The 19809-nt window shown below is 38.0% G+C and overlaps 1 protein-coding gene across 21 annotated transcripts in view; it reads right to left on the bottom strand.

Annotated features, from left to right (window-relative positions):
* The window catches only part of PARD3 (par-3 family cell polarity regulator), a 676268-nt gene that overhangs the window by 367166 nt on the left and 289293 nt on the right, over window positions 1-19809 (bottom strand). For 17 of the 21 annotated variants that reach the window (XM_033852393.2, XM_073801602.1, XM_033852392.2 and 14 more), the window contains exon 5: window positions 1635-1766. The exons of the other annotated variants lie outside the window; for them this stretch is intronic. In XM_033852393.2, coding sequence (XP_033708284.1) covers window positions 1635-1766 — 132 coding nt within the window. The remainder of the gene's footprint in view (window positions 1-1634; window positions 1767-19809) is intronic. 21 annotated transcript variants of the gene reach the window in all.

Raw genomic sequence — 19809 nt, 5'->3', positions numbered from 1 at the left:
ATGATTACCACATCCGCTATGTCCACTGTGTGAATAAACCGAGGGGCAGACAAGGTGAGCAAGTGCCCAAACCCCACACGTGGTGAAGAGCCGATAGCAGCCAGTCTGACCCCAGGTCCGAGGTGAACTATCTCAATCCTAAAAAGTTACTTCAAAGCGATAATTTTCTCAAAACAATACAGATTTTAAACTAATTAGTGTTACTATTTCATTATCACTGGGTTTTCACTTGTTTTTCCTAAGTAGAACTTCCATGGTTTTTAAACTATTTAAAATCATTTCCAGGGACTTCCCTGGCAGTCCACTGGTTAAGACTTCGCCTTCCAGTGCAGGAGGTGCGGGTTTGATCCCTGGCCAGGAAGCTGGGGTCCTACATGCCTTGCAGCCAAAAAATCAAAACATAAAACAGAAGCAATATTGTAACAAATTCAATAATGACTTTAAAAATGGTCCACATCAAAAAATATATATTAAAATTATTTCCAGCACACAAAGTTTTATACTCCTTACTATAGGATAAAAATCATTCCGTCACAGGTATCAAAGGCAAACTGTCCTTTTTTATTGTTTCATAATCAAACACCCCACATACACAGAGCTATTTTAGGAGGTTTATGCTGTAAAACATAGACTGAGATGAATTCAGCAAAATACTTAGGGTTTCTTTCCACTGATATCATTAATCTAAATTGAAAAACAGCTATTCCAGTATCTAGGCAACCGAATTATCAATAATTTTAGAAATTATTGAAACTGATACACAACAAAACATTCTGTCACCGAGTACTCACCTAGTTTGTGATCCATATGAACTTTTTAAAGAATATAGATGACGAAGGAACCAAATAAGTGCATTTTTAATATCAAAACTAATAAAACTACAAAGAAAACACTGGCGTTCCCACTACAGAGAAACACTGTGACTAACAATAAACAATTAACACTTTAAAAAAACAACACTGCAAGAACTTTTTATACATCAAAACTTACCAGATAAATTCTTAGTCTTCATACCAACAGTTTTGTTGCAAACAGTCCTCTTCCCAAGCCACTATGTATACCGAGTGGTAACAATTCTGATTTCATGAATTGGAGGTGACTGCCCCACAGAGTGAACTAAGCTACTCTGAAAACGTAGACACCTACAACAGGTCCTTGACATTTATGAAAGGACAAGTCCCCAGACCTGACAAGACAGTCTCAATGCTGAAACAACACTACAGCTTATATTTTTCCCATAAAGTGAAGTCAGGGATAACAGAAAATTTATTTTGCCTCTTCAGATCCTTTGACGTAATTGCCTCTCAGTCGAGAGGAGAGCCCCTGGGTGGTCTTGAAAGTCTACCTATAAACCACATTATTCACACCAAATATCTGTGCCTCACAGCCTAACAAGCTCTACGGTGGTGATACTTGAGAACCTACAGCACCTGCTTATGAGAAATCTTTGATCAGGAACCACCACCGAAATAGTCTACATTTATGTTACGCACACTCTGATACGGAGCCTGGTCCTTAACTGCAGTCTGGCAGAATCACTTATCTCCAGTCATCACTGTGATGGAGGGCAACGTCTGGGGGATGGGCTAGGAAGTTACACCACCGACGCATGTAGAAGGATTCGTTTGTGTTACCTGTTCTTGCTTCTCCAGCCACTTGTCCACCATTGGGTGACTGGCACTCAGAGATGAGCGAGCATTGTCTCTCTGAAATTGGTTAGACCAGTTACTAGTGTCCCGTGGGAGGCTTCTGTAGTTTTCATCTTTCTATTCAAAAAGAAACAAAAAGGTGTCTTGTAAAAAACCAGATCTTGCAAATTAATGATGCACCTGGTTTTTCAAAAGTAGCAGAAAAATGATTCTACATATTTAAAATGTTTTTCCCATGTCTATACCAAAAAGCTGACTGAGGACATTCCCTCCAGGTTAGACCTCAGAAATGCAGTCACCTGCCTGGGATAAGGGAGTCTGAGGGCTGTAGCCACACACACAGGCCCACAATAGACAGAAGAACACACTCTGCCCTCCTCTCGGATACACATCCCCAAGCCAAGGACATGCACCAGAAAATGGAAAATACTTCTATACCAGCCTTTAATCATCACTCAATCACGGCATTTTCTCTTTTCTTCTTCCTTCCGATCTTAGAATAATACTGTGAGATATTTTCTATAATTCACCAAAAATGTTTAAAACAGGGAAGACAAATGAATTTGCTCTTTATTTAGATCCTCGCAGTTCTGTGACTTTGGGCAAGAGACTGAAGACTCTGGGTTCTTCTGTTGCCTCCCTCACAAGCTAGTTGTAAACATTAATTCAAATATCAAGTAGAGAAAAAAATTAGTCTATCCCAATACATGGTACATAAGAGACACATAGTTGTTCACCCCGACATGCTTATGACGAGTGATGTCCTTACATAAAAACCTAGTCAACTGATAAATATTTATTTAATACACCCCAGAGCAACCAAGGTATCTCTTTCAAATAATAATTTATAACAACTTGCTTTGGCTTTAGAGCTGCAAAACTTAATTTCAATGTTCTGAAAAGAAATGAGAAGGCTAGGATAAGGTAGGAAAGTCGAACATTTTAGTTTAATAACTAAATCCAAATATCTCCTACAAGAATAAATTTAAAATGTTAACCTCACTTTAACCCACTTACATCAGTGCCCACTTTAAGTACCCAAATGTTTTCCTTAAAAACTTTGCCAAGGGTAGCGTGGTTGTAAATATCATCATATACATGATTGATCCTTATTCTTTATTACTTAAACCACATGAGCAGTCAGCACACACATAGAAACAAAAAAGTGTAATATAATAGATTTGCATTGTATAGACCTTAGCAATAGACCAGGATACTGCTTTCTGTTTCATCAGAGAATAAAACTTAAAAATGAAGTGATTGGGCTTCCCTGGTGGCACAGTGGTTGAGAATCCGCCTGCCGATGCAGGGGACATGGGTTCGTGCCCCGGTCCGGGAAGATCCCACATGCCACAGAGTGGCTGGGCCCATGAGCCATGGCCTCTGAGCCTGTGCTCCTCAACGGGAGAGGCCACAACAGTGAGAGGCCCGCGTACCAAAAAAAAAAGAATTGATTTTCCTGGACCTATGCCAATGCTGTGACATATGAAAAAGAATTTTTTAACCTATAAAGATTTACCAGTATACTTCTGGCATGAAACTTTGTAATTTTTGAAAAATCAAACTACAGAAAATAAACTTTAAAAACTCGATAGGAGAATTAACCATTAGCAGCAAGTACTTTTTACTAGTAAAACTCTGTACCTTTTTGGTCACTATGGCTCAAGAAAGCTGTGATAGGGGCTTCCCTGGTGGCACAGTGGTTAAGAATCCATCTGCCAATGCAGGGGACACAGGTTCGAGCCCTGGTCCGGGAAGATCCCACACGTCACGAAGCAACTAAGACCGTGCGCCACAACTACTGAGCCTGCGCTCTAGAGCCCACAAGCCACAACTACTGAAGCCCGTGTGCCTAGAGCCCGTGCTCCACAAGAGAAGCCACCGCAATGAGAAGCCCACGCACCACAACGAAGAGCAGCCCCTGCTCGCCGCAACTAGAGAAAGCCTGCGCGCAGCAACGAAGACCCAACACAGCCAAAAAGAAATAAAATAAATAAAGTTATTAAAAAAAAAAAAAGAAAGAAAGAAAGCTGTGATGGGGCATAACCACAAGTAAAAGGAAGATGCTGGTAAGATTAGGCTGCTGCTCCACACCCAGGGATGAGGTAGTGACCTTGCTTACAGGAACGTGGAAATGGTGAACTAAGCAGAGGACATAGACAAAGTCGAAAGAAAAGAATGAAGCAAATGAAGAAACTAAAGTTCACTGTATCTCAAAATACTAAGAGCCCTTCCTTAAAACTTGAGCATAGTAACTTCAGAACAAAGCGAAACTATCTGTTTCACATGGTTGTCCCTAAACTTACTGACCAGAAATTCAAATAAATCATAAGGGGCAGATAAACTTATTAATGACAGAACCTTAAACGTCCACGAAGAGAGAAAGGATTGGAAGTGTGGCGAAACACAAGCACAGTTTTTACGTCAAGGATCGTGCAGGGTCCTACCATTGGCTAGGGACCTGGTTTTTCTATTCTTTTCCCACCATTAGAGGTGATTATTATACCAACTCTTTACTTTGAAAATGAATAATCAAACAGAAAGCATTAAAAATCTATCCTGCCTTTTTAGTAGGAACTGTATTTCAGAGAAACCAATAGTGCCAGTCAAAGGGGAAAGCTTGTCTTTTCAGGAAAATGCCGAGGTATGGAAGTAGAACAATTAATAGTATTAGAAAAATCACCGTTTTCAACTCCTAATGAAATCATTCATTCAGGCAAAGATAATCAGTGGATGCTAAAACCATTAGGTGAAAAGTTGATAATGAACCAGATGTATGCATAGTGACAAAATACCACTTGCAAAGGGAAAAATATATCTTTAAAGTAAAGAGACCAGAGGCCACAAAACTCTCTTTTCCTGATGTCTAGAATTCAAAAAGCTCCTGGTACTTCCTTTTGATTCCTTTTGAATCTCCATCATTATTCATCTTCCCTTAAATGGCCCCTGCGGGCTCTTACTATGGACCACTCACTACCGTCTCCCTGAACAAGCTCAAAAAGGTACAAGTGCAAAACCTCCTCTCTGACAACTTCTACCCACAGGTCACCAACACTAAACTGATTTTCTGAATTCATGATCTAAATTTCCAACAGGATGTCCCAAAGGTATGTACCTAATCTCCACAGTCTCGTTAATCCAAAGCTCATGGCCAAGATCTTACCCTTCGGCCATCACCCTAGTTCAGGATCGACGTGCCTCTCTTCTGAACCATTACAGCAGCCTTCTAGTTGGAGGCTGGCTCAAACCTTCTCTCCAACAATGCTCCACAGAGAATTCTTCTAAAATGCCCATTAGGTCACGTCACACCTGGAACAAACATGAGGACCCGTGGTGTCACAGGAATCCTCACCTCCGTCAGGATTTTCCTGAGCCCAGACTCCCAGCAATATTTCTTCTGTGAAAATACTCACTGCTCTTCAAGGTCCAGTTCCCAAGCTGCCTTCCCTAAGAAGCATTTCCCGACTCTCAACAGAACAGATAATGTCATGCTTTCTGAACTACTAAATTCCGATTTTACTCCTAATTATAGTTCTAACTTATAATTTAGTTAATTTTTAAGATTGCTATTTCCATGATCACACTGACACCTAGGCAGAAGATCGCCAGTCACCTTTAAGCTCTAGCACTTAGCTCAGTCCTGCACCTACGTGGACGGCTTTTTCTGGAGTACTTACTATGCTTCCTACTTTCACAAGGTTTCAAAATCCCAGAATTTTAAAGGAACATTTCTATCTGTTGTTTTAAAAATCAAATCAATAAGGAAATGCTTTAATCAGGTATCACAACAAACTTCAGTGGAAATGCACTTTCACTGAAATACAATGACTGTACTTTTAAATTTATACAGAAAGATGTATACCACTGTTAGACGCCTATTTCAATCTAATGTCACACCTACAGTATACAGTGTCTGTGGGAAAATGTGATTATTTCCAATTGCATCTAAAAAGTACTGTGGCATTTCTCTATGTCAATTATGACATGTAATTCATGCAGCAGGCCACCACAAAGTAATCATATTAAGGCAGATAGGGCTAAAAAAAAAATCAAAAGATCTGTCCTTTTGAACTCCATCTGAAAAATTCTACAATTTTATATTCGTAGAATCAACGTTGAGTATTTAATTGGTAAGAAAAATAAAACATACCCCCATAACAAAAAAAATTCTAATTCAATGTTGATATAATAAAGTCAATAATAAATGCATATATTAATTGATTTATGATGTATGAAAAGTCCAGTTACTGTCACCTTAGTCATTACCAGGTAAGTGAAGAATTTCTAAAATATATTACTAATCATTATGCAACGTATCTGTTATTTTTGTCGACAGCACCATGCAGGTGCTACTAGGATTTCAGCAATGTTCGTCCTCAAAATCCTGTCTGAAGTTTGGATCAAGTGCACACACAGAGTATAGTCCTATAAAGCTGTGATTAGTATCTGTGATGTGAGCACATCCATAAACCTAATAACATACAATGTATTTTCTACTTACATTGTATTTTCTACAATATATGCATGGATAGTCACTGTTTTCAACTGAAATGGATACAATGCATTCTATTTTCAATTTGAAAATACTTTTTCCAGTGTAAATGATTTTAAAATTATGGTACTTTTAACTATGTCTATGCAAGACTACATTTTTCATGGACCAAACTATAGTCAACTACAAAAAAGTCAAAATGTTTGTTAAATGTATTTGCAAAACTATTTCATAACCTGAAGAAAAATATAAACCAACAAATGTTTTCGTCATTGATATTTTCACAAGTTAGAGTTGAATTTATAATAAATTGGAGAATGGGATTTTAAATCTATTTTATTCTATGATCAAATTAATGTCTCCATTCTGTATACTGGCAAACTTTAAAAAGAAAGAAAGAAATCTTTTTCTTTAGACTTATAAAAATCTAGCAGTAGGACCAATATAGAAAACTCTAAAAATTACTGAATTTGCTAACAATAAAAAATCATTAAAGCTACTACTTTACATCTAAAAGATTATATAAGAAAAATACCATAATGAATTACTCTCCTTTTTTTAAAATTATAACTTTAATCCTCTCCTTAAGAGACTGGCCCAAACATCCACTCAAGCTTTTGCACTGGGTGGAAAACTTTTCCTCTTGCCAGAAAAAAAACAGATGCTCCTTGCTGTGAGCAGGCATTTTCCTTATCATCTAAATGTACTGCCACATCATCAGGTGTCAAAAAGCTACCCAGGCTGAGAAATGCATATTAATTTGCTGCTCCCGGGTAGCCAGAGCTTGGTTATGGAGTAAATCTCTTCCAGGGTAGGGAAAGTGACTGTCCTTTCTGCCCCCTCCCTGAGCCAATAAAAAGAAATAACACAGAACCCACCCAAGGCCTTGGGATAGAGGCTTATTCCTGGCATAGTAAGCTGCAGCTCCAAGGTTTTATCTCTCAGAAACAGCTATTTAGCTGATGGTCAGATTTCCTGGCAAACCTACATCCCTACTGCAGAAATACAGGAATATTTCATAAACATCATAGAAGTAATGGATATTTTTCTGTTAGCAGAGGAAACCCAACTATATTTGCACGTTATCTCAATGTAAAAATTCCAAACATCTTTTAAAAAATCACTAGGAATTGTGCCATATTTTGAAACACCAAACACCCGATGCATATAGATGTCATTTTTGCACCCTCTATGCAACCTATGGTTTCGAATATTCCTATGTGGTTTTAAGGTTTTAAATTTACAATATTTTTCAACTCTGCAATTGTGGTCAAAGAGAATTCAATCTTCCGCTTTATCATTTCCACAAGAAAAGACAGACAAAAAACAAAGGAAAACCATTTTCAGGATGTCTAACCTGAAATTATGAGGCTGAAGTGAAATGAGTAATTATGGCTTAGGACAATTTTTTTTTTTTAATTGCAGGAAGCTTGCTAAAATCTTCAGTAGTCATATTGTCAATTCAGTGTGGCAGCCCCATTCCTGCCCCTGGGCCAGAGTTTGTCTTTTGTGTCTCCTGACAGCTATACCAGAGTATGACCTTGGAAGCAATGCCAAGGCTAAAGCTTAAAGATAACAACCATAAAACGGTCTGTAAACAGGATTGTTGTCAATGTACTTTTCTGACCTTCAAACCACCCTCTAGATATAAATAAGAATTGGGGGGAGGGGGGAGATAAATAAATAAATTCACACACACACACACACACACACACACACACACACACACACACACACAGGTTGAATAGCCAACTTGTAAATGAAGTCAGAAAGTTTGGCAGTCCCTATCAGTTTAAACCAATTGCACACCTATTAAGGCATTTCTCAAAGTAAGGAAACACAGGATTTTATTCCAAACACAATAATTATCATCACTTATCTTAGGCACATGGCTATTTTCAACTGTAATGAACTAAAAAGCACTATTCGAAATACATGGTGACCAGTATCCTGCATGCAATGCCTAACGTTGTTGATCAGAGGTCAAACAACCGGTTCCATATTAGCAGTAATTCCTGTCCCTAAAGTACTGGTACCTGTATGTATACATCTTACTTTCGTTTTTGATAATTGCCTTCTTCCACATTCTTAATCATTATTAATGAGAGGGGTGGAGGAGATAAAGAAAATAATGTGTGTTTAAAATTGGTTCCTACAAACATACGGACACCAAGGGGGGAAAGTGGCAGGGGGCTGGTGGTGGGATGAATTGTGAGACTGGGATTGACATGTATACACTAACGTGTATGAAACAAATAATTAATAAGAACTGCTGTATAAAAAATAAAATAAAATAAAATTTGTTCCTACTTCTGAGCAGAACTATGACAGGACAAAGAGGATTCGAACATTCATAGATTTTTTTTTTTTTTTTTTTTTTTTTGCTGTACGCGGGACTCTCACTGTTGTGGCCTCTCCCATTGCAGAGCACAGGCTCCGGACGTGCAGGCTCAGCGGCCATGGCTCACGGGCCCAGCCGCTCCGAGGCATGTGGGATCTTCCCGGACTGGGGCACGAACCCGTGTCCCCTGCCTCGGCAGGCGGACTCTCAACCACTGTGCCACCAAGGAAGCCCCATAGATTTTTTGTCAAAACAAAATTCTGTCTAATAGTAGACTATATATCTATCATTTATTTATCTATAAATATCTATAAATGATAGATATATAGTCTAGTAAAATGCGGTAGAATTTGCAACAAGAGACACTGATTACACACATTTTAAGTTGTTTAAAATTAAAAAACAAAAGGGTCAAAGTCCAAAGATTTTGAATGCCAAAACATTTACCACAGCACCTCTTTAGCTCAAATTTCATAAGTAATAAATATTTTATTTTTAACTATTTTAATTTTCTTTTTAAACCGAGTTTATGTTTTGAACAGAAATTAGTAAAAAAAGAAAAACAAAACAAAAGTTGAAAAACATTAATTTAGCCAAGCAAATTTTTTTATTACTGTATAAAGTAAAATCTCCTAGCGTGCACATCAAATTTTCTTAGTTTTCTTTTTCCTTTGAAATGTTAAAGGTACCATACACAGTTCTCAAAACTCATTCTGGCCTTAAAAATTCTGAACTATAACTCATGCCTTTTCCAGCATGTATCATAAGTACATGCTCAATAGCTTCTAGATCATAAAATTACATTTAGATCAGTGGGACACTCAAAAATGTTAAATACACCAAAAAAAAAAAATCATGTTGGAACTCTCCAATATGGAAGAACACATTTGAGAACTAAAATTAATTTTGCAAATAAGTTTCCTGTTGCACAGCAAATGCTTCAGGTTGACATGTTCACAAAACCAGAAGCTTGACATTATAGGTTTATCTCACAACTTACAACTGACCTTGTTAACAGTCTTGATATCAGGTAAGAAAAATAACCCCTGGAACAGATACGCATCAGGCTATAACATAAAGAATCTGGCATAAAAGGGGTTGGTCAAATCTCACATGGAGGTACACCAACTTATGAAGGCCATGGTGTTTCCAGAGGTGACCATCAGAGCACAAAGGTCTCTGAAGCTACCAGACCTGCTTGTGGAGCAGACCAGGAAATCCACGAAGGAAAAGATCAGCAAAACTGAGCCTCATTCAGGCTCCTTATTGGAACCAATTTCCCCAGTTGTTCCTAACCCACCTCAACAGTTCAGAATGCCATGAAAAACTTTAGATACAGAATTTTAAAAGCTGGAAGGAAAAAGCTAGAGAACAGCCAGCTGAAGCTCTCACTGTCTAAAAAAAGAAACGGGGACTCAGAGAAGTTATGACAAATGCTCTATGGAGATTAGGATGACTAACCAGATCCCACAGTTATACCTCCCCACTTCAATGCCCAATTTCTGAGTGATGACATTTCCAAGTTCTCATTCTCCACCTAAGCAGGAAGCGCAGTTTACCTGGATATAACTGGGTATAACTTCTGATATCCAGCCGTTCCTATATAATGACCCCCTCCCATGGGAAAGTATCTCCCAAGTTCTTGCTTGTCAAGTAGGACAAAGCCATTACACAATCTTGAATCACAACTTCTATTTATGTTACAGATGGTTGGTTCATTGATAAATACTACATAGTCTTAGGAATAATCAAGCGTAAAATGTTTGTTTTAAAATTGTCTTAGGGACTTCTCTGGTGGTGCAGTGGTTAAGAATCCCCCTGCCAATGCAGGGGACATAGGTTCGAGCCCTGGTCCAGGAAGATCCCACATGCCACGGAGCAACTAAGCCCATGCACCACAACTACTAAGCCTGCACTCTACAGCCTGCGAGCCACAACTACTGAGCCTGCATGCTGCAACTACTGAAGCCTGTGCACCTAGAGCCCATGCTCCGCAACAAGAGAAGCCACCGCAATGAGAAGCCCGAGAGCACTGCAAGGAACAGGAGCCCGCGCTCACCGCAATTAGAGAAAGCCCGCGCACAGCAACGAAGACCCAACTCAGCCAAATATAAAAAAATAAATAAATAAATTTATAAAATTATTTTAAATACAATGATCTCTTGTCTGATATAACTGGGATTATCTCCTTTATCTTATGAAAACACGCATAAGGGGTGAGGAGAAGGTAGATGGGGAGGAAGTGTAATCTTTTTTCAAGTTACAAAGACGTTATCTCCACCTGTGTTCTGAGGAACTAAGGAAAAGAGCTAAAAGAGAAGCAGCAAAAACAGCAGCTCCCGTTTTATTTCTTTCACAGAATTTCACAAAAACCACCACGGTCACTTAGTTGTTCTACAGCCACCTACACCCCACGGTCAGCAGGGTCGGGACCCCCACTTCTGACCTTACTCCTTCCACCAAGGGCAAGTGCAGGAGAAAAACACAGGATACCAAGGCTGCGAGTCAGATGCCATTCATTTTCCGCAACAACAATAGAGAATGTGAGCGGCGCTTGCTCGACTCCACGAAACCAACTGGAATCTGACACAATTTTCCAACATTTTAGAAAGTGCTACCCACTTCTTATTTTGAAGGTACAAAATACCCATCTACATTTCATTTTCTTTCAAAGACACATAACTCCAAATGTTCATATCTCAAAACTAAAATTGTAAATAACGATCGCATCTGGCATCAGGAGCGAACTGCACAAGAGAGGGAGGGAACAGATGCGAGGAGGTGAGGGAGAGAGAGTAAAACACTTAGTCGCCTGATTCCAAAAGATCTGCCGTCTTACATCTTATCCAAGTGTGCAAGATGAATCTTTTATGCTTACCTATCTAAATATTTTACCTTAACTTTAAAGCAATATATATATATATTCAAAGAAATTGCTAAAATTTGAAAACATTTTTACCTTAATCTTAAAGCAATATATATCCAAAGAAATCACTACAATTGGCACCATATATAATTAATGTGGCAATGTAAATATTAGCAGCTCCTTACATTTTTCCGTTTACAAACATAACTTCAATGGACTGGGTGGGTCAGCAGAACAATTGAGTCATTCCTGTGAAAAGTTCTCGGGTACCATCTACAATTTAGTTTCTGTAAAGTTCTCCCCTTAATTGTGAAATGGCCTCCTCAGGTAAACCACTTCCACAGATACATTTTTGAAAAATGTAGAAGATCATTTTTATCTCCTCTAAAACTTTCCGTTAAGCAATTAAAATAGGAATCTAAGAATAGTCAGCACTAATCAGCAGTAAGGAATAAAGTTTATTAATTATTAAAACTGGCATCATTTTTAAAACTTCACCAAGTCTATATTATATCTTAACATCTTAGGCGTGAGTAAAAATATGCTAGCTTCATTAATATCACTACTAAAAATCGGACTTTGTTAACTGATCGCCATTTCTTTCCCTTTTTGGGGGGAAACTTTTGTCTTTGTTTTCTCTAATCCTTGTAATTGATATTATTGTTGTTAGTGTTATTGAGAAATAATATATTCAGCCCTCTTCTTGATATCTTACGTGCATTGCTCAAAACAGCTTAACAACAGCAAAGTAAATAATGATATAATTGGGTTATAACCCAAAAACCAAAAGAAGTTATCTATGAGCCTCCACCTCCACAAGAGAAGCAATTAGAATAAAGAAATTAATGGCTCAGACTTCTGAAGAATTAAGTCCTTCTCTCCAAACCCCATCAGCAGAAAAAGCATGTTCTCTGAGAAGAATATTAATTTTCAAGGAAACTGCTTTAGTCCTCAAATTATAACTGAAAATTATAATTTTAGAAAATGTGATTCTGGGAAATTTCTGAGTGATTGCTGTTGACCCCACACACACACCTTAAAAAAAAATCTTAACCATCTGAATAAAGTGAAAAAGAAACAGCTGACGCAGGAGGTCGTCAAGATAAAAACTGAAGACAAAGTGGGAGCTCCCAGTCCTGAAGATGCAGCGTGTCTAAAGCTGACGCATTTCTCAAACTCAGGCTTGTAGCAGTAAAGGGGGCCAACCTTAAACCAATATTTAACAAAATCAGTTGAACTTTTAACAGAGCTCATTTTCAAAGCAAAAAACACATTTCAGGGAACAAACAGGTATGTCAGGAGGCTCATGGAGCCCAGTGGCTGAATCCTCGTTCCATAATTCTCATTATTGGTGCATTAACTGGCATCCAGTTCTCGGCACAAAATGTGGGTGGTACAACTTACATTGTACCTTCTTGTTTTGGAAAAAGGTTAGATTTACAGAAAAGATGGTACAGAGAGCTCCTGCATACTCTTTACCCAACTTTCTCCAACGCTGACATCTTCCATAACTTTGGTTTACCTGTGAAAATGAAGACATTAACATCGGTACGACACTGTTAACCGAACTACAGACTTATCTGCAAGTCATCAGTTTTTTCCACTAACATCCCTGTTTCGCGGCAGGATCCCGAACTGCATTTAGCTATCGTGTCTCCGCAGACTCCTCTGATCTGAGACTGTTTCTCAGTCTTCCCTGGTATTTTGCGACCATGACATTCTTTAAGAACGGTGGTCAGGTATTGTGTAGAACGTCCCTCAATTTTGGTTTGTCTGAAGGCTCCTCATGATTAAACCGGAGTCAAGAGTTTTGGGGAAAATTCCACTGAGGTCCCATCTCATTACACTACATCAGGGGCTCATACCATCACCATGAATTATCACTAGTGATAACTAACCTTGACCACTGGGTTCAGGTCAGTTCACCACAGTTCCCCACTATAGAGTTAATGTTTTTCTCATTCCATCCTCTATTCTTTGGAAACAAATTACTAAAGGCAGCCAATCCTAGAGGAGGGGAATTAAGCTCCACCTTCTGGAGAGGGAAGTGTAACATATATTATTTGGAATTCTCCTGTGAGGAAATTTGGACCTTTTCCCCATTTTATTTTTTATTCAATCACTTATTAGTATCACCGTAGTCTCGTGGATATTTATTCTGGTCTTTCGATTCAAATCCAATTATATCATTATTTACTTTGTTGTTGTTAAGCTGTTTTGAACAACACACATAAAATATCAGGAAGAGGGCTGAGTATATAATTTTGCAATAACAATGATAAAAATATCAATCACAAGGATTGGAAAACACAAAGACAAAAGTTCCCCCAAAAAGGGGGAAAGAAATGGAGATCAGTTACCAAAATCAGATTAGTAGTAGTGATATTAATGACGCTAGCGTATTTTCACTCAAGACTAAGGTGTGAAGATATAATATGATATAATAATAATAAGATATAATAAGATATAATAATTTAAAAATTATTTTGGTTTTAATAATAAATGCTGGTTATTCTTATATTCCTATTTTAATTGCTTAACAGAAAGTTTTAGAGGTGATAGAAGTGAGAAGGTTGTTATGAAATATTTTACAGTTTAAAATATTCAACTAAATGAACACTGGGCAATATATAAAGTCAGTGTAAGTATGTTGGAAAGTGGGTAGCATACTTAAGAGCACAGAATATGAAACAGGGCAATTGAGATTCATAACACAACTTTATCTTTCAGCAGTTGGTTTAATTCTTAGGTGAATTATTTAAACTCTCTCGGGTTCTACCTCCTCACCAATAAACTGGGAATGGCCACACTACTTACACTTCAAAAGGTGATTAAATGAGATATAACACAGCCAGCAAGAAGCAAGTACTCAGATCAACTTGGCTATCATTACACGAAAATACCAAAACCTCAGAAACAGTACAGTTTGGAGATGGGACAGATGGAAACCATTTTTATCCCCACCCTGTAAAAAACATTGCCCCAAAGGCAGTGCAGCCCATGATGGCAACTAGAACACATGCAAATTAAAACAGAGCTGCCCCAGCAGCTGGAAAGCAAACACCAGGTACCTCAGTCCCAGCACCTCACTAGGCTCTTCTCTTTAATAACAGGACATGACTTCATGACCCAAAGTAGGTATATTTATAAGTTAAAGTATTAAAAATTAAAAATAGACACCAACTTAGAAAGATGAAATGAGGCCAAAATATTTTTCAGTGTCTAAAGAATACGTGAATTTTTGTTCAATATAATTTAATCAGTGCCGGTTCCTGGTCTCCTCTCCCAAATCAAGAAAAACGGGTGTAATATCTTCACTTCCCTCTGTGTGATGTGTAACTTCGAGGCTGCTCAGCAAGGATTCTGACATTGCTTCGGATTCATATTCCTGGAATGGTTTGTGAACTCTAAAAATACCACACCCAGGCTTAAACATTTTCTCAATAGCACTTCAGGATTTCATAACTTGGAACACAAATTATAATATTTAAAGTATGTGAAGGGGGATTATATTCCTAAATGTGGCACAGAAATAGATGAGTCTCAGTTATTAACAGCTCAGGCTAGGGCAGCTTGGCACATGAGGTTAGCCTATTTTAAAAATGAGTAGAACCATCACTTACTGAACAAAAATGCAGTGCATTCAAATTGAGATCTTTTAATATGCAAAACAGAAGGGTGAAATTTATAGTTTTAGAGGCCTTTTACGAGAAGTACAAATGTTGTAGCCGGATAGCCTAAGACCTGGGTCTCAGCTGGATTTCCCTTGAAGCAAATACCCCAGAAAATTAAACACAGCTATAGGGCTCTCACAAAGGAAACGTAGTTTTAAAAAACTTCTTAGTCCATCCTTTGAGGTTTTAGATGCTTATTGTAACTAGTTGGAAGCTATGGTTGGCCCATAAAAAACCAAAAGATAGACACCTTTTTTTTTAATAGCAAGCTGGTCAAATGGACTAATTCAAAAATAAAAAATTTACCACTCTGACTCACCTTCTACATTAGAAAGAAAAAATGAGAAGAAGCAGACCAAGAAGCCAAAGGTTTGAGAAGAGGATGAGAAAGCAAAAAATAGGTAAATTTAGAAGATCACTTTATTTACTTATTTTTTAATGTCTGTACATAATTTACTTGATCAAGATTATAAGCTTTGGGCTTCCCTGGTGGCGCAGCGGTTGAGAGTCTGCCTGCCAGTGCAGGGGACACGGGTTCGTGCCCCGGTCCAGGAAGATCCCACATGCCGCGGAGCGGCTGGGCCCGTGAGCCGTGGCCGCTGAGCCTGCGCGTCCGGAGCCTGTGCTCCGCAACGGGAGAGGCCACAACAGTGAGAGGCCCGCGTACCGCAAAAAAAAAAAAAATCTAAAGAGAGCAAATATCCATTTCTTTTTTTTTTAAATTGAGGCATAGCTGATTTACAGTGTTGTGTTAGTTTCAGGTGTACAGCAAAGTAATTCAGTTATATATATACAATATATATAGAATATCATTTTACTATGAATGAACAAACGAATGAATGAATGAGCCAGTAAGCAGCTATTTTAAAGAGCCACGTGGAACACGATTCAAATGTCATTGCTATTGTATTGTCTGTGTATCAACTGCAAAAGTTTTCTCGCTCTCAGTAAAACAGGGAGCAGACATTTTCTGGAGGCTTCTTGTGCCTGATTGGTGACCCTAATGCTGGGAATTCAGTGTCCTGACTTTACAAATCTAAATGCACTTGAACTAAGATTGGAGGGGAGGTGGGATGTGCCAAGTAACAGTAAACAGAAACAGTGCTTTTATCATAGCTTCTACCCAGAAAAATATTTCCTGTTCTAGTCTTGTATTGCTAACATAGGATCCAATATCTCAGTGGGGTGTTGTAATACTTTAAAAAAAAACTAAAATTAATAGCTTTTCATTTAAAAATTTGGGCTAAGTGTGAAAAGAAGTGAAGTGTCACAAAACCAAATACGCTAAATGTTCCAGATCCTATTCTAAGATAGAAAAAATAGCCCAAAACAAAAACATATCAAAATAACGATTATATTCCTATTTACCATCTCTTGACAGACAGAGATACCTTCCGCTTCCCGCTGGACCCAAGTTCTTTAAAAAAGACTGTGCCCCGGAATCAACAGAGAAGCTTTAAAGAAAAACACACAAACGTCCTGAACTGGGTAAATGAATCTATTGGTGTAAGTTTGTTTCATCTTTTAAAAGTCCACAGGTAATTCTGATACACAGTCAAATGGAACTATTAAACTATTCAGTAAGACAGTAAGTTCTGGAACTCAGAAACAGTACCAGTTGCTTCTTGGTGCTCTGCATCCTACCCCTCACCCCCCCGCCCACCCCATCTAGGACTTCTCACAGAGCTCTTTATACATCATAAGTACTTTTCACTTTATTATTCATGAATTTATGGGAAGCAATTTTCAATAGCTTTAAAAATGTTTGTTTCCTTGGTCAAATAAATCTACTTAAGGAATCTACTCTAAGAAAATAATCAGAGATGTCAACATAAATTGGTATATAAGGATATTCTCTGAAGAGTACTTGTAAAGGTTACTTATAAGAGCAAAATAAGAAAAAAAAAGCTAAAGCATAAATATGTTAAGCAATAAGAAAAATCACCAAATAAAGTTAATAAACAACTCCAAAAAATCATTACATAATAGAACCTTGTGCAAAGTATCGATATTTACAAGACAAAGGAAAATGCTCTCAGTATAACATAGATTAGGGAAAAAGGCAGGAAATTAAACTGTACTGATTGGATGACTCCCCATTGGTATCAAGGACAGCCACCATCTGTGTAGAGCTATACTATGCTCCACAGAAGTCCTCAAATTCATACACCAAATGTCAACGCTCATCAAGACCCCAAATTACCTATCTGCTTCTTTATATTTTTCATTTCTTTAGAAAATGCAAAGAGCAAGAAATACTATTATCGGGGGAAAAAAAAACTGTTTGGGGACTCAAAACATACCACAAGAAAGATTTGTAAAAATCATTTTCTAAAGTTAGAAGGAAGATCTCACATTGCTTTGAATGTAATGGAAAGAGAGGTGACAAAGACATAATTAAGACAGCACCTCTTCCAAGAGTTTGCATGCATCAGGGGTATTGGAAAGATATCAAATGTGACAAGCAACTAAATCAAACAGAAATAATAAACCCAGAGGGTCAGAAACATCCAGAGATGTTCTTAAACATCTCTTTAAGAAATGGGAAAAAAAAATTTTTTTAACCTAATGATGCCAAGGAAATATGTTCTCTTACCACTTTCCTCCCCTTCCCTGATCAGGTAAGAATCTCCCTTGGAAACTAGTCAAAATATGAGTTTATGCTAATTCTACCCATGTTAATTGGGGGGCAACATAACTTAGAAAAACAACACCTCTTATTATTTACGGGAAGGAACAACAGCTTACAACCACTGCCCAACGAACAGAACAGAGACCTGATTCCTAAAACCTCATGGCAGACTGATTCTGATAAGTGCCTCATTACAGTGGAATGAATCAAACCCTGTCCACATCCTTGGTGGCCTCTTCATTCACAGGGACATGGACCTAGTAAGGATGGCTAAAGAGCCGGCAGAACGACTTGAGAATTCACACTGACTGAAATACTCTTTCCCAAGATGAAGTATTAATATGCACACACAAAATCTCAAATGAAAATACATCTTCTAGCAAGATACTTTCCACACCAATTGTGAGCAAAATGGTCTCTAAGAGTTGAAAAGGGCAGTCAGCCACAAAGAGCTGGGTAACAGGAATAAGCCAATGTTCCAAAGAACCCTGAAAAAGAGCCAAGATTCTCATCCCCTCTATGCCTCATTGCCAGATAAAACTATGACAGAATTTAAGAAATCCAGAAGCCCGTGAAACCCTTGGTCTCTTCGAGCCCTCACCTGGCTTAGCAGCATCAAAATCTGTGAACTTTGCCCTCTAAACTTGACAGTGGGATGAAACAGTATTACTGTTTTAACTGGGAAGACTCCACCTGTCATCTGTGGTTTTGAACCACAAGGGAAAGTTCAACGTGGCTGTGTTCTCACACACGACAAAGGAACTGCCTGGTTCAGAAATAAGAGATTTTAACTGATTGGTGACATTACACTAAAACTGTTTTGCTTATTTAACTTGGAAGAATAGAAGCTACTTACGTATGCAGATGAGTTATACAAGAACACCAACCTATTTTGACCATTAGAGATCAATGAATCACAGGACTGTGAACCTTTAACTAACTGATTTCCGTGTTTTTATACAGAAAACCTAAACCTCTACATGCTGATAAGAATTTATAACATCTTGAAATTGCCCAGCATAGGTAAACTCTCATGGACGCAACAGAAGTAAATAAATTTAATACTGATAAGCAAGTATGCTTTCCTCCAAGCATCCTTTCTTAATATTGAAGACATTGGAAGTTGTTTTATAACTGAAAATAAGACAGACTAAAATACAAACAGCTTAAAAATCTAGACTAGGAAACTTAGTAAATAGGTATTTGAAAAGTAAAGCCAAAGATAATTCAAAAGACAAATTCATTACACATTACCTTTTATGTGTGTCGTACGTGAATACGATTTCATCGAGAGATATGTGTGTGAATCAAGGTCTCTGCCATGGGAAAGTGTAGGCATCTGGCTACGTTAAATACCACTCTCAATAGGGAAAAAGCTTGTTGGGTAAAGTAACCATTTTTAAAACAAAATTATATTCAAGTTTGTCTTACAGTGCTGATACTTATAATGTGAAAAAACATAGTATAAATGTCCAACAATAAGAGAATGATAAAGTATACTCTACCCTGGAATACTTTGTGTTCATTAAAAATATTTTCTAACAAAACTCACACCAGGGGAAATCCCTATGAGATGAAAAAACTGTAGAAATAATCAGGATGCAAATATGTAGACAAAGAATGACTCCGACTGTGTGTGTGTGTGTGTGTGTGTGTGTGTGTGTGTGTGTGTGTGTTTGCGTGTTCACTTATATCTTAGTACTGGTTGTTGATGAGTTTGGAATTATGGATAATGTAATTTTGTTCTATTCTACTAGTTGCCCAATTTTTTACAATGATAGACACATGTTATTTAAAAAAGAACGAATGAGGGACTTCCCTGGCTATCCAGTGATTACGACTCCATGCTTCCACTGCAGGGGGCGCAGGTTCAATCTCTGGTTGAGGAACTAAGATCCCACATGCCAAATGGCACGGCCAAAAAATAAAACAAAATAAAAGAGAATGGCAGTGAGGTGGACATGGTTAACTGGCCATAAGCATCTCCATCCTCTCCAGGCAGCTTCCCTGGGCTGCAGAGCTTGGAAGGCTAAAGTCCATTTCCCAGACACCCCTAGACATAAGGATCTGGAGCAAACTGCATTCTGCCCATTTGGATTCAACAGCCTGAGATTTTAATGATAATTGTGAAATAGGGGATTTTCTTGGGCTGTTA

The sequence above is a fragment of the Tursiops truncatus genome, chromosome 2, assembly GCF_011762595.2.
Source record: "Tursiops truncatus isolate mTurTru1 chromosome 2, mTurTru1.mat.Y, whole genome shotgun sequence".
Lineage (NCBI taxonomy): Eukaryota > Metazoa > Chordata > Mammalia > Artiodactyla > Delphinidae > Tursiops > Tursiops truncatus.
The sequence above is the reverse complement of the archived record's forward strand: the minus strand, read 5'-3'. Positions and strand labels throughout refer to the sequence as shown.